Source organism: Berghia stephanieae, chromosome 1 (assembly GCF_034508935.2).
Source record: "Berghia stephanieae isolate SIO BIC M18660-M18661 chromosome 1, UCSD_Bste_1.3, whole genome shotgun sequence".
Lineage (NCBI taxonomy): Eukaryota > Metazoa > Mollusca > Gastropoda > Nudibranchia > Aeolidiidae > Berghia > Berghia stephanieae.
In genome coordinates, this window is record NC_088360.1 from 100,131,264 (window position 1) to 100,146,263 (window position 15,000).

Genomic DNA, 15,000 nt, shown 5'->3' on the forward strand with positions numbered 1-15,000 from the left:
CTACACTCACCTACTGCACGGTGAGGATATTAATTTAAGTACTACCTACTACCTATCTAATCGGTGTGTGTTTGGTTTTCTCCACACTTAGGTCAGTCCAAACAAAACATGACACAGCACAACCTGCAATCGTCCATCAATCCTTCAGAATGCACAATTACATAATAATTATCGAATTAATCTGTAAATAGGAAGCATTGACAAAAAATGTCCTCAACCAACGCTCTACGTTCAGATATATATATATATATATATATATATATATATATATATATATATATATATATATATATATATATATGAGCCAATGTCAAAAGGTGCCCGTCTGATACCAGTGTTAAGAAAATTTCATTTTTACTTAATTATGGGCTGTTTTAATTGGGTTAATGCTTGTAATCAATTGATAAAATGAAGAAGGTATAAAATGAATTAGCTCAACATATTCTGTTGAACAGAATATGTAATAAACAACTTGAAAGTCAAATTTGAATGCAGTTTGGCATGTGCTTAAAACGAGGTCAACGCATCACCTTTTTAGAAAGCATGTAGAAATTAAATGTGATGTTTTAGCTGACATGATTGAAATTTGAATAATAGTATAAAGTCAAAATTTACCTTTAAACGCAATTGCAGTAGATTACATATCTGATTGAGTTTCATATAGAGTTCTTAAAAAGTTGGCATTGCTTGTGACCTTTGGTGCCATCAAACACAACACAATACTAAGACTCGACACGAAACTTTAAAGCTCATATTTAATGGTTATAAAATGTTTTATTATGAGAAAAAAGCATAGATTTTCCTTCTGAACTCAAATCTTGGAGTAAATGTATTCAATTTTGCTGATATTGAGGGTTATTGGTTTTGGTGTAATTTGTCACAAGCAACACGGCATGCGTGAACACGTGGAAGTTTGTTTCGTTAAATGGCGATTCGCAATTTTGATCCACCCTTCTTACCATGACCAGCCTTTGAAGTGCCGCACTTTCAGTTGCCTTTCCAGCGTGGCGTGGCTCCATGCAGAAAAGGTAAGTTGAACTTTGGTGTCATCGCTATTTTACATTGTCACAAGCAACACTTGATATTGGATATTACAAAGTGCCACCAAAAAATTATGTTTTCATCTGTTATTCTATTTACAAATATGATATTATGACATCTCATCTGAGACTGATTTTCACACAATTAATCATTTCCTTGTAATTCTAATTTTTTTATGTTTCAGGGTTGTATGAATCAAGAAAAAGACAAAACTCAAGCTTTTGACGAATCCAGATAAATAGAAGGGTTGTCAAGAAATTTGATTTGTTTTACTATTAATACACTAAATTACTACAAACAAGCAGATTTGAGCAGTAGGGTGATGTTATCGTCTGGTTGCATGAATTCATTACCATGGCTGATATTTATCTAGAGTTTGTGTGACGTCTGGTACTTTTTGTGACCATTGGTGTCATTGGTTAAAATGTCACATTTGACACTTAAGTTTGAAGTTTCTAATGTATTTCTGTTTTCATGTTCTTCAAAGCTTGAAATGTCATTGAATAACATTTTAACAGACTGTATTACATTTGTTCAGTTGCTATTCTTGATTTATTGAGGCAAAATTGCGTTTTAGTGACGATTTTGACCCAAGTAATAGCAACAATGGTATTATTAATTTCTAAGTATATTTCCAATTTGAAAGTATTTAGTTTCTTAACATATTATTGAATTTCATTTTAGCATAATTGACTGTTGTTTTGGATGGTCATCTGATTTGCGGTTATTATGCTTTTTTGACTGAAAATAATGATATAGTATGGACGAAAGTGTGATTTGGTGTTGCTTGTACGTAAGTAAAGTATAAGTAATGGTGTCACCGGTCTTATGTCACAAGTCACATTCAGATGCTCTATTTTCCATGTATATTTCTATTTTTGAAGTCTTTGGTTTCTGAAATATTATTAAATTCCATATGTATTACACTGGTTTGACTGAAATTAATGATATATTGTCGAAATTGCAATTTGGTATTGCTTGTGACATAAGTAATGGTGTCATCGGTCTAATGTCACAAGTGACACAATGTCGCTAAATAAGATATCGATGGCCCGTTGATCAAACCTCTGAGGTAGCGTTTTTTGCCAATCCGCTGATCTAACCTCTGATGTCAACTTCAGAGATAAGCGCGCCCTCTTATTCTTTAGTCTCAAGATGATCAAACCTCTAATGTTAGTTCAGAGTTCAAGGGAGGCGGAGAAGTACTTTCAAGCAATCAAAACACGTCATGTAATTGATGTATAGTTAGTTTTCGTGGATTAGAAAGAATGATTGTGTTTTTAACTACAAAATCAATATTTCATTTTACTGTTAAAAGGGTTGTATTGACATTGGACTCTATAATTTTGAGCATCCATAAATATCACAGCTGCTAAATAATTGTCAATTTCTAAAGTCAAGATGCGACTGAACGTCAAGCCTATTATCTCCTGGTTATGCTTTACGAGTAAATATAATGTTCGAAATAATGATTGGGTATTTACCATTCACGTTTTGTGAGTAATTCTCTCTAAACTGTATTTATTAACCAGACTATAAAAATTCATGGTTACACAGAGTTTTGTATGTTGGTCCGTTATACTTCCGGATGGCAATGTGAGATTCTTGGCGAAGCGCATACTATCTATAGATAGAATTCGGTCACTCAGATTCACCGTGTGGCATGGAAAGAACGACATTGTCGCAAACAGCCCTTTGTTATTGTTTTTAGCCAGCCATTGTTATGAGTAACTCTCATTAAAATTATATCAATCAGGCTATAGTTAGTTCGAAGTTGACGTCACTCAGCTTTTTGTTATTGTTTTTTGCCATCCGCGTTTATTAGTAGTTCTCACTAAATTGTATAGATAGTATGCGCTTGTCTAAGGAGTTCACGACATTGCCATCCGGAAGTATAACGTACCAACACACAACACTGTGTGTAACCATGATCGTTTATAGTCTGGTTAATACAAGTTAGTGAGAAGTACTCATAAACGCGGATGGCAAAAAACAATAACAAAACATGAGTGACGTCAACTTCGAACTATTTATTAACCAGACTATAAACGATCATGATTACATACAGTTTTGTGTGTTGGCCGGATGGCAACGTTGTGAGCTTCTTAGCCAAGCGCATACTATCTATAAAAGTTCAACGTTACACATAGTTTTCTGTGTTGGTACATTATATCCGACTTATGGATGTTGTGAGTATTTCGCCGCCTAAACGCACAGCATCATTTGCAGGGCATGCTGGAATTCAGATTCCACCGAGTACTGTATAGAAAGTAAAACCTTTTGACCTGACCATAATAAAAAGTGGCCGTGTAGTTTATGGAGAAGACGAGGCAAAAAGATAAGATGGGTATGATGATGAAAGACATAAAGCAGAAGATGATGATGATGATGATGATGATGATGATGATGATAATGATGATGATGTTGATAATGATGGATGGTAATATAATGACGATTGAACTTGAAGTAGGTGATGATGCTGATGGTCATTATAAGGTTTAAAAAGAATAGATGAGTGTTGATAATGGCCATAATGATGATGATGATGATGATGATGATGATGATGATAATAATAATAATAGTAATAATAATAAAAATATAATAATAATAATAATAATAATAATAATAATAATAATAATAATAATAATAATAATAATAATAATAATAATAATGATGATGATGATGATGATGAATGATGATGATGATGATGATGATGATGATGATGGTGATGATGATAATGATAATAATTTGACGAAGAAGAAACAAGAAAAGGAAGAAAAAGAAGAAGAAGAAGAAGAAAGAAGAGAAGAAGAAGAAGAAGAAGAAAGAAGAAAGAAGAAGAAGAGAAGAAGAAGAAGAAGAAGAAGAAGAAGAAGAAAGAAGAAGAAGAAGAGAAGAAGAAGAAGAAGAAGAAGAAGAAGAAGAAGAAGAAGAAGAAGAAGAGAAGAAGAAGAAGAGAGAAGAAGAAGAAGAAGAAGAAGAGAAGAAGAAGGAGAGGAGGAGGAGAGAGAGAGAGAAGAAGAGAGAAGAAGAAGAAGAAGAAGAAGAAGAAGAAGAAGAAGAAGAAGAAGAAGAAGAAGAAGAAGAAGAAGAAGAAAAATTTTTCTCTTACCCTCTACACACGGGTTCTCCTTCAAAAATATTTGGCGAGCTTCCCGCAAAACCTTGACTAGTTCATCTTCACCGGGCCTCTCCAGGGCCATAAATACCGCGGCTCCACCGCTCAAGAAAGCAAAAAAGAAGAATACATGTGTGATGAGCCTGCAAATTGGTCTGGTGACCATCCATCGTACGTCCTTCTTTTGGCGTTCTCTGGACATTGTTCCAAACTGAGCCTTGAACCGAACTATAATATCCTTGTGGCTCGCACATACATGCAGAAAATTACACAAGTGTTGGCGCTGGATATTTAGAACTTTTGAGATGGGAACTTCACATTATGGATTGTACTGTATCCTGAATTTCTCTAAATATTATTTGATAATATTTTACTTTCAAATTGGTATTATAATTACGTAACTAATTACAAGTATAAAGTGTTCAGTACAGAACATTCACGTACTTGGATCACGTATTGTAATATTCTTTGGACCATTCATGTATTAGAATCACATGTCACTAAGTTCTACAGGGCATTCGTTTAAGAATCACTAATCATACACTTCTAAAAAGGCATTCCAGTAATAGACTTATGCATCACAAAATGCTATGGGGCATTTATGTATTAGACTTACGCATCACAAAATGCTACGGGACATTTATGTATTAGACTTACGCATCACAAAATGCTACGAGGCATTTAAGTATTACAGTTATGTATTAGACTTACGCATCACAAAATGCTACGAGACATTTAAGTATTACAGTTATGTATTAGACTTACGCATCACAAAATGCTACGGGACAGTTTTGTATTAGCTGTGTTAGTTCACACGCATTTAGTTAATGTCGCACGTTTTAGGGGACTTTTAACTGATAGTCATAACTCAGTCACTCGTACCTTCTACATATTTGTCACACGATTTACGACACCAGGTGCTCTGATTACAACCAATGTGTTCTTTTGTGCAAATATATTTAATATGTGTACCCATCGATCAAAACACAATTAATGTGATGAATTTATTTATACACGACTATCGAATCTCTAGACCTACTAGTACACGACAAACAGCGCTCTCGGAACAATTGAGAGAGAAAAAAAAAAAAAAAAAACTGGCGTCATTGTTAGTTATTGATGCTGATCTAAAACTTCATTAAAGTCCAGGTTTGATAGTTTTTGACAGAGTGATGGTCTCTTTAATCGGTCGGTTATATTTGGAGGACGAGGGGGGGCGGGGGGGGGGGGGGGGGTGGGCATACAATCGGTGCTTGGTAGATTTCTGACGTGATATATATATATATTATATATATATATATATATATATATATATATATATATATATAAGAGAGAGAGAGAGAGAGAGAGAGAGAGAGAGAGAGAGAGAGAGAAGGGGCATCCAATCATCGCCGTAGATTTCTGACGTACATTGAAAAATAAACACAACACGTTTTGTAAATTTTGGCCAGGAAACTCGTCCTTCAAATATCAATCGTCTCTCGACTTCAGCAAAATCAAGAGCCAGATTGCAAGTATACTGGCAAAAAACAAAAAAATAGAAACGGCAGAATTCATTGACTTACTTAATTTTTGTGGGTTTTATTTTCTTTCTTCTTTTTATGTGTGTTGTTCTGTTTTTGTTTTGATTTTGTTTAATTGATTCGGGGTTTTTAAAATATTTTTAAAATCTTGTTTCCTTTTTCTTTTTTTTTTTTTTGAAGTATTACAAAAACCTCCTTTCCGCACAATCTCAAATATCTTTCATTAATAATGTCTTTTTTAATTGTTAGACCTATCTTAAGTCTCGCATTCGAATTATTTGACAAGACGCGATAGTAATCTTAATAATTCAAAGGTATTTAAATTTAGAAATAATTTAAATTTTGGCCAACATAGAATAAGGCGTTTCGTCAGTGCCAGACAAGAGTTGTCTACCTTACACGTAGAGGTCGTTGTTCTCTCATTATTCATATTGTCTCCGGCAAATTAATGATTTTATGATAGTTGTCTCGACTTTCCACCCAACCTTTTTACTTTTATATATGTATTCTATTACGAGTCCCCTGCCGTTCTCTGAAAAAAAATCATGAAAAAAGTTTTGGCCTGAAAATTCGACCTTCAAATATCGATTGATTAAATTGACCATCATCTTGTCAGAAACTCTCGAACTTGGGACTTCTTTGGAGAGTTGTCTGAAATCTCAGGTTTGATAGTTTTTGGCAAGACGAGTGTCATTTTAATCGATCAATATATGAAGGACGAGTTTTCTGGCCAAAATTTAAAAAAAAAATGTGTTTCTATTATTTCAGTGCATAACAGTTCTTTATTCTATCGATATATTAATATTGCAAATTATTATTTGCTTATTATGCTTTATCTTCTGTCTCTGTTTTAGTGGTAATATTCCCGTGTCTCGTCCGACTCGTATTTTTGTTCCTAGGGCGGTAAAATGCAATATGTCATCAAATGCCTTGATCTGGTATTCTATCTGAGTGAGTCGGATTCAGGAAATTGAATTTAGAAAAATGAGTGGAGCCGACACTAATGTTCATGATAACAAGAAATGAAGTGAGTAGAAAAGTTGCCAGACGACTTAAATAGAGAAAAAATACTTTTGAACATTGCCACCGGGGAGTCGAACCGGAGCCTTCGTTAACTGTGCGGCTATGTGGTCTGCTCGGCTATGTGGTCTTGTTGTGGTTTGACACTCGCTTTCGGATTGGAAGGTCCCGAGTTTGAGTCCTTGGAAAAGGCTCTTTACTCACATTCTCTCATCATACTCAGGTGTAGATTGAGTCCCTGACTGTTAACTGTGCTGTCTCTTTCGGAAGTGTTTCAAAGTTTCAAAGTTTATTCAATCTTAGGCTTTCGCCAATAAATCACACAATTTGATGACAGCATACATGAAAGAAAAATCCGGTAATATCGCCTAACAGGTGTCATGTCTCGTACTACATGTTACGTGTTGCTGGTAGTCAGGAAGGACCTATATAAAAGCTCAATTTTTTTTAAAAGCCTGACACGAACCCAAATAAAAATAGTCATAAAAGAAAACGAAGATCACGGGAAAAAGTTATGACGATTTCATTTTGAGCTATTGATTACAACATGAAGTATAAAAACCCTTAACAAAATACGCTTCAACAGTCATGACGTCACTTCCCTCGTAATGACGCATGGTAACTTAGTAACTGGCTCTAAACTATCGGAACGATGGCGGACGCCCTTATGAAATGTTTCTCGGATGAACATAAAAACGTATCCAGAGGAGAAAAACACCCAAACCCGTTATAAATCTGATCATGATTTTACTTTTACACATTCTGATCACAAGACATATGAAAAGTTCTAGCCAGCACGAAAAATAAACAGTACCGATTTTCTTTGTTTAGAACCACGATGGCCGCCGTTGCTGGGCGACGTGTCATCAGACTATTGAATCCAATTATGATCTTATCATTAAGGCTGAAAGGTGTCAAAAACTAGGATTCGATTCTTATGCAATGTCAAATATTATTCGAAACGAAATATTTGAACAAGAAATTAAAGAAACATAAATAGATAAACAAATAGCTGAATAATTGATTTAATTCACATGCCTTGATGTAATGAATCCAGACAGTAGCAGAATTGGATTCTGATGTCACGTCGCCCGGAAACGGCGAGCAGCGTGGTTCTAAACAAAGAAAATCGGTACTTTTTATTCTTCATGCTGGCTGGAACTTTTCATATGTCATGTGATCAGAATGTATAAAAGTCAAAACAAGACCATATTTATAATGTTTTTTTCCTCTGCATACACTTTTAGGCTCGTCGGTGAAATATTTCATAAGGGCGTCCGCCATTGTTCCGATAGTTTAGAGCCAGTTACTAAGTTACCATGCGTCATTACGAGTGAAGTGACGTCATGCCTGTTGAAGGCTATTGTCTGTCTAAAAACATTAATAATCGACATATTCAATCATAAAACTTTTTGATATTGGTTATCATTTAATTTTGAATTTCTATTCTGTTGCGGTCCGTGATTGAAACCGTTTCTTTCTGTCTTTCTTTCTTTTTTCTTTCTTTCTTTTTTCTTTCTTTCTTTTTTCTTTCTTTCTTTCTTCTTTCTTTCGTTTTTCTTTATTTCTTTTTTTCTTTCTTTGTTTCTTTCTGTCCTTCTTTTTCTTTCTTTCTTTCTTTCTTTCTTTCTTTCTTTCTTTCTTTTTTTTTCTCTCTTATTATGATCAATCCTGGACTAGCGACTTATGTGACCAACCCTTTATTTTGACCAAAGTGCACACATTCGCAGGTCTGATAACCGAACGCAAATATGGTCTTTATTCAACATTGGTGCAATAGATAACACTCTCTGTTGAGAGTTTTTAAAACTATAGCTTTTATATAGCGCAAGGTCCACTAAACGTGCTCAAAGCGCTTTACAAAGGGGTCCCTCGCCAACAGCAACACTTAACATATAGGACGAGGTGTGAAGCCTGTTAGGCAAAATTACTATTTGTTTTACGGACAGAAACAACGCTGTTAACAACCAAGTACTCATTTTACACCTGATTACAATGAGAGACTGAGTAAAGAGCCTTTTCCAAGGATTCAACTATGCGCTAGGACCTTCCGATCCGAAAACGAGTGTCATACCAAGAGACCACATTATAGCCGCAGGTTTTGAGAGTATTTCCGTTACAACCACGATTGAGCCCCACAACAATACGATTCAATAGTCTGATGTCACGCCGCCCGGCAACGGCGGCCATCTTGGTTCTAAACAAAGAAAATCATTACTTTTTATTTTTCATGCTGGCTAGAACTTTTCATATGTCTTGTGATCAGAATGTGTAAAAGTCAAAACATGATCAAATGTATGTGTTTTTTCCCCCCTCTGGATACCCTTTATGCTTGCCGGAGAAATATTTCATACGGGCGTCCGCCATTGTTCCGATAGTTTAGAGCCAGTGTTACTAAGTTACCATGCGCCATTAGGAAGGAAGTGACGTTACGACTGTTGAAAAGTATTCAGATCATCAAACCGGCACATAAATACACGTCGATATTTCGACATAGACAATGTCATTTTGCTGGTGGTTGGATGGGAGCATCATATATATATACCTATGATGTTCGCATGGGTGTACGATCCGATAGTGATGTCGTTTCTTCTTCTCTTTACTAGCCTATCCTGCTTCTTTGGTTTGTGATTGTATTTTTGACAGGGGATATTTTTTTTCTGTAAATCTTCTGCCTGTTTGTTCTTGGTTATTTATAATTTAGCTTATGATATCTTTAGGTTATGATTTTGAATTTCTATTCTGTTGCGGTCCGTGATAGTAGAGCTCATGGAAACAAGTTATTTCATTGGTTGAACTATTGAACATAACTCACTATTTGTTTTCATTTGTACTATTTTTGTTAGATTGCTTGTTTTTTTTTTGTTTCAGCGGTCTCTCATATAACCTCAATTGTGTTGGAAGAGACCTAAAGCAACAAACAAAAAAAAACAAAACAAAAGACAATGTCATTTTGACATAATGGATAACATAATTGGCCTTAAAATAACGTGTACTTATTTGCAGGTCTGATAACCCAATTCCATATGGGCTCATTGTTGTAATGGTAATCTAAAAAAAAAAATGACGCAAAATATTGTCCATAATAACAATGTTAAACTAGGCCCATAAGTATTTCGGCTCGGCTGTCAGACCTGCAAAGATGTACACGTCGACTTAAATCAATCTCCTACGTAAAATTAATGATATTTCGACATAGATAATACCATGTAGACATAATGGATAACATAATTTGACTTAATTCAACCTCCTCTGGAAAAATAATGACATAAAAAGTAATCGATGCTAGACAAAATACTGTTCAGACCGTAGCCATCGTTAACATATTATAGCCTGACATGGGAATCCTAGCCATCGTTAACTTATAGCCTGACACTCGAACCGAAGACATCGTAAACTAATAGCCTGACACCGTAGCTATCGTTAAGTTATAGTCTGACACTGAAATCCAAAAAGACAGGCATTATGACGTCATTATTTGGTTTTTGCACCGCCTAGTGAGTGTCGTTAGTAGTGCTCATGGAATCAAGTTATTTCATTGCTTGAACTATTGAATACAACTCACGATTTGTTTTCTTTTGTGGCCAAAGACTGGTATTTTGACTTCATTTATTGGTCAGTGTCAGGCTATAAGTTAACGATGGCTACGCAACACTGATCATAAAATGACGTCAAAAGACAAGTCTTTGGCCACAAAAGAAAACAAATCGTGAGTTGTATTCAATAGGTCAACCAATTGAGTTTATTTTTTCCTTGAGCTCCGCTAACGACAACTCTCTAGACGGTGCAAAAACCTAAAAAAATGAAGTCAAACCATAAGTCTTAGTGGGTTCTTGCGTAGCCATCGTTATGTTATAGCCTGACACTGAAATCCAAAAGGACTGGCAGTTTGACGTCATTATTTGGTTTTTGCACCGTCTAGTGAGTTGTCGTTAGTAGAGCTCATGGAAACAAGTTATTTCATTGGTTGAACTATTGAACATAACTCACTATTTGTTTTCTTTTGTGGCAAAAGACTGGCATTTTGACGTAATTTTTTGGTCAGTATCAGGCCATAACTTTACGAAGGCCACGGTTCTTGTGTCAGGCTATAAGTTAACGATGGCTACGCTATAAACAAAAACAAAACAAATAACAGGTTTTTGAAATTTTGGCCAAAGTCATTTTTCAAACATCAATTGATTTAAATAACCATCATCTTGTCAAAAACGCTCGACTGGAGGGAAGTCTTCAAGGAAGTCCCAGGTTTGAAAGTTTTTTACAAGATGAGGGCCGTTTTAATCGATCGATATTTGAAGGCCAAGTTTCTGGCCAACATTTTTAAAAACTTGTGTTTTTTTTTGCGTTTTTCATAATACAGCCGTGTTTATAGATAGTATGCGCTTGGCTAAGAAGCTCATAACATTGCCATCCGGAAGTATAACGGACCAACACACAAAACTGTGTGTACCCATGGACGTTTATAGTCGGGTTGATACAGTTCAGTGAGCCGTACTCATAAACGCGGATGGCAATAAACAATAACAAAGACATGTGTGACGTCATCTTCGAACAATCTATAGATAGTTCGAAGATGACGTCACTCAAGCCTTTGTTATTGTTTTTGCCATCCACGTTTGTGAGTTGTTCTCACTAAACTGTATTAACCAGACTATAAAAGTTCATGGTTACACAGAGTTTGTGTGTTGGTCTGTTATGCTTCCGGATGGCAATGTTGTGAACTCCTTGGCCAAGCGCATTCTATCTATAGATAGTTCGAAGATGACGTCACTCAAGCCTTTGTTATTGTTTTTGCCATCCGCGTTTGTGAGTTGTTCTCACTAAACTGTATTAACCAGACTATAAAAGTTCATGGTTACACAGAGTTTGTGTGTCGGTCTGTTATGCTTCCGGATGGCAATGTTGTGAACTCCTTGGCCAAGCGCATATTATCTATATTATTATGGAACATATGGTTTCAATGCAAGTAAACGCTGATTAATTGCTTTCTGTTTTAATTATGTCCGATACACAATACAGCTCGCATGGCTTGATATTAAATGCCAAACGCATCATAAACATTTTCCATTACTGATGGATTATAATATAGATATCTATGCCTGTAGGATAGGTTGTCATAATTTTAGTAACACCTTGGTATATTGCTCGTCATTTATGGGACCTCAGCATGGTATGTGTCATCGCACATTATTACAACGTATATTAGACAAGAGCAAATTCGAGGGTGTGTGTGTGTGTGTGTGTGTGAGAGAGAGAGAGAGAGAGAGAGAGAGAGAGAGAGAGAGAGAGAGAGAGAGAGCATTTCTGTGCTTGATTTTTATTGTAATCATAGTACCTATGTGTCATCTCACTTTATTACAAAGTATATTAGACAGAGCAAATGAGAGGGAGTGTGAGTGTGTGTGTGTTTGTGTGTGTGTGTGTGAGAGAGAGTGTGTGTGTGTGTGTGTGTGTGTGAGAGAGAGAGAGAGAGAGTATTTCTGTCTTCTGTTCTCAATTTTTTTTTATTGTAATCGTTACTAGTAAAATTCAATTTTTATCTAAGTTGTAGTCTTGGCTGATGGTATTTAATTAATGTTTATAACATGATTTAGGCCTCCATGCTAGAAGTCCCATGTTTGAGAGTTTATGACAAAATGACGGTCATATTAATTGATCGATTTTTGAAGGCAGGGCTGATTTCCTGATCAAAATGTTTAAAATGTGTTTTGGTTTGGTTTCTTTTGTTGTTTTTGTTTTCAGACTACTGAAGCGGTTGTACAGTAAAACGGTGCATCTTACGGTGACTGTGCTTATTATAAATGCTCTTGAAGTGAACGGATGTTGTTGAATTTTAATTTTGAGATACGGATGTAATGACATGGACACCAACACAATCATAAGATTGAATATTATGTATGTCAAGACAGTATTAAATATATATTTATATTATTAATAATATATATATATATATATATATATATATATATATATATATATATATATATATATATATATATATAATGTAATGTACATTATATTGGTAGTTTCAATGTCTTAAGGACATTGCATTTTAGCCAATACTTAATGATTGATATGATCGACCAATTCAACTGGTCTGACATCCGAACGGAACAGATAATATGGGCCTAGTTAAACAGTGTTGTTAATGTCAACCTAATGAGCCAGGCCACAGAAAGTAAGTATATTAAGAATACTTATGAAAAGAATGAGGAGAAATATATATCCCCAGAGATATGTGACGAGCAGTTTGGTTTTGTTATAGAAAAGGGTACGATAAATTAAATGCAATTTTTACATTGAAAACAATGATTTCAATCGAAAAACATTAATCACTTTATCCGTGCTTCATTGATTATTCCGAAGCTTTTAATATTATTATTATTATTATTATTATTATTATTATTATTATTATTATTATTATATATTATTATTATTATTATTATTATTATTATTATTATTATTATAATATTATATTTAATAATATAATAATAATAATAATAATAATAATATAATAATAATAATAATAATAATAATAATAATAATAATAATAATAATAATAATAATAATAATAATAATAATAACAATAGTGCACATTTGTTAAGCGCATATTTCCCCGCTATATAATGCAGGCTCTGATCGCATTACAATGACATGTACAAATATCAAAATATCAATACACCCATGCACAGCATGATTCCACTCACAGACAATTACGCGCGCGCGCACACACACACACACACACACACACACACACACACACACACACCCAGAATCACAAAAAAGTCATTTATCATTCATTGGAGTAGCTGCACACCGAAACATGACCGAAAAAGATGAGTTTTCAGTTTCTTTTTGAATGCTTCTAGGGCTGTTGATTCTCTTATTAGTTCTAAAGGCAATTTATTCCTAATTCTAGGGCCGGACCAAGCAGAGCTTTTCTCCCCGGCTCTAAGTCTAGTTTTACTTATCTTTAGAGTTTTTGAATCGGATGAGGAACCAAGACATCTTTGCGGTTCATGTATCTCACTGAGTTCTGTCAGATAAGAAGGGGCGCTGTTATCTAGACATTTAAAAATTAATGTTGCTATATATATATTATATATAATATATATATATATATTATATATATATATATATATTATATATATTGTGAAATAATATTCAAAGAAACTCAAGATATGAAAGGCGTCGGCAATTGGGGAGGGGGGGGGGGGGGGGCAGAATATGAACAACATGGGATACGCTGACATAAGATACGCAGACGATGGTACTCTGATGGCATACTCTACATGGACCTGCATAAAATTTTAGATATACTAGTGAGCGAAAATGAAGAGATGGACCTGAAGCTAAATGTTAAGACAACCGAATGCATGGTGGTCTCAAAGAATGACAACAACACGACCTTTCACTTGTCAAATAAAGGAGAGTTCACAACAAGTGAAGAAATTTAAATATTTGAGCACTATCATTAACCATGACGCACGTGACATATAGGATATAGAATAGGAATAGCAAAAGATGTGTTTCATAAAATGCGTCCAGTTGTGTCATACTAAAACCTAAAGTTGAAGACCAGAATGAAAGCAGTGGAAGCATATGTTATAAGTACCCTTTTTCAACTGTTGTGAAACGTGTACTAGGAGGTTAGAGGCATTTGAGATGTGGGTGTATAGAAGAATGTTGGGGTTATCAACAAGTATACGAACGAGGAAGTGTTGGCGAAGGTGAGAAAAAGAAGAATATTGATAGATACCATCAGAAAGAGGCAGTTACGGTTTCTGGGACATGTGTGGAGAAGAGACGGAATAGAAAAGTTGATAACATCTGGGATGATCAAAGGAAAGAGAGCTAGAGGAAGATAGAGAATAACATATTTAAATGACCGAAGAATGGCTAAAAATGGTTTTAAAAACAACGCAGACTCCATGCGCAACGCAGAGTGAGGATCGTGATACGTGGAGACAGCTCTGACCGGCAAAGTGCTCAAGAGTACAAACCATGATGGATGATGAATAGACTATATTTTGCGTCATTTTTTTTTTCAGATTTCTATTTCAAATATGAGCCCATAAATGAAGTGGGTTATGAGACCTGCAAATATGTGAACGTCGGATATTAATTATATGATTATATATTATGTGTTTATATGTGTTGGTTTTTGCAATAGATTTTATGTAATTTGATACTGTGTTTCCCTTTGTATTGTATTTGTTTGATGGTCTTTTTTTATGTAGTCTGGGATATGAATGGCTGTTGATGTGTCAGCGACGGAGTTTTGAAGGCAAGGTTCTT

General features: G+C 34.9%; 1 protein-coding gene across 8 annotated transcripts in view; it reads right to left on the bottom strand.

The window, feature by feature from the left end:
* The window catches only part of LOC144962535 (potassium channel subfamily K member 6-like), a 197,650-nt gene that overhangs the window by 29,333 nt on the left and 153,317 nt on the right, over window positions 1–15,000 (bottom strand). For 2 of the 8 annotated variants that reach the window (XM_078895558.1, XM_078895555.1), the window contains exon 2: window positions 4,154–4,507. The exons of 4 other annotated variants lie outside the window; for them this stretch is intronic. In XM_078895558.1, the coding sequence (XP_078751684.1) occupies window positions 4,154–4,361 (208 nt within the window). In that variant the 5' untranslated portion in view covers window positions 4,362–4,507. Of the gene's footprint in view, window positions 1–4,153; window positions 5,060–15,000 lie in introns of those variants that run through there. 2 more of the 8 variants (XM_078895556.1, XM_078895557.1) reach the window with 2 other exon arrangements.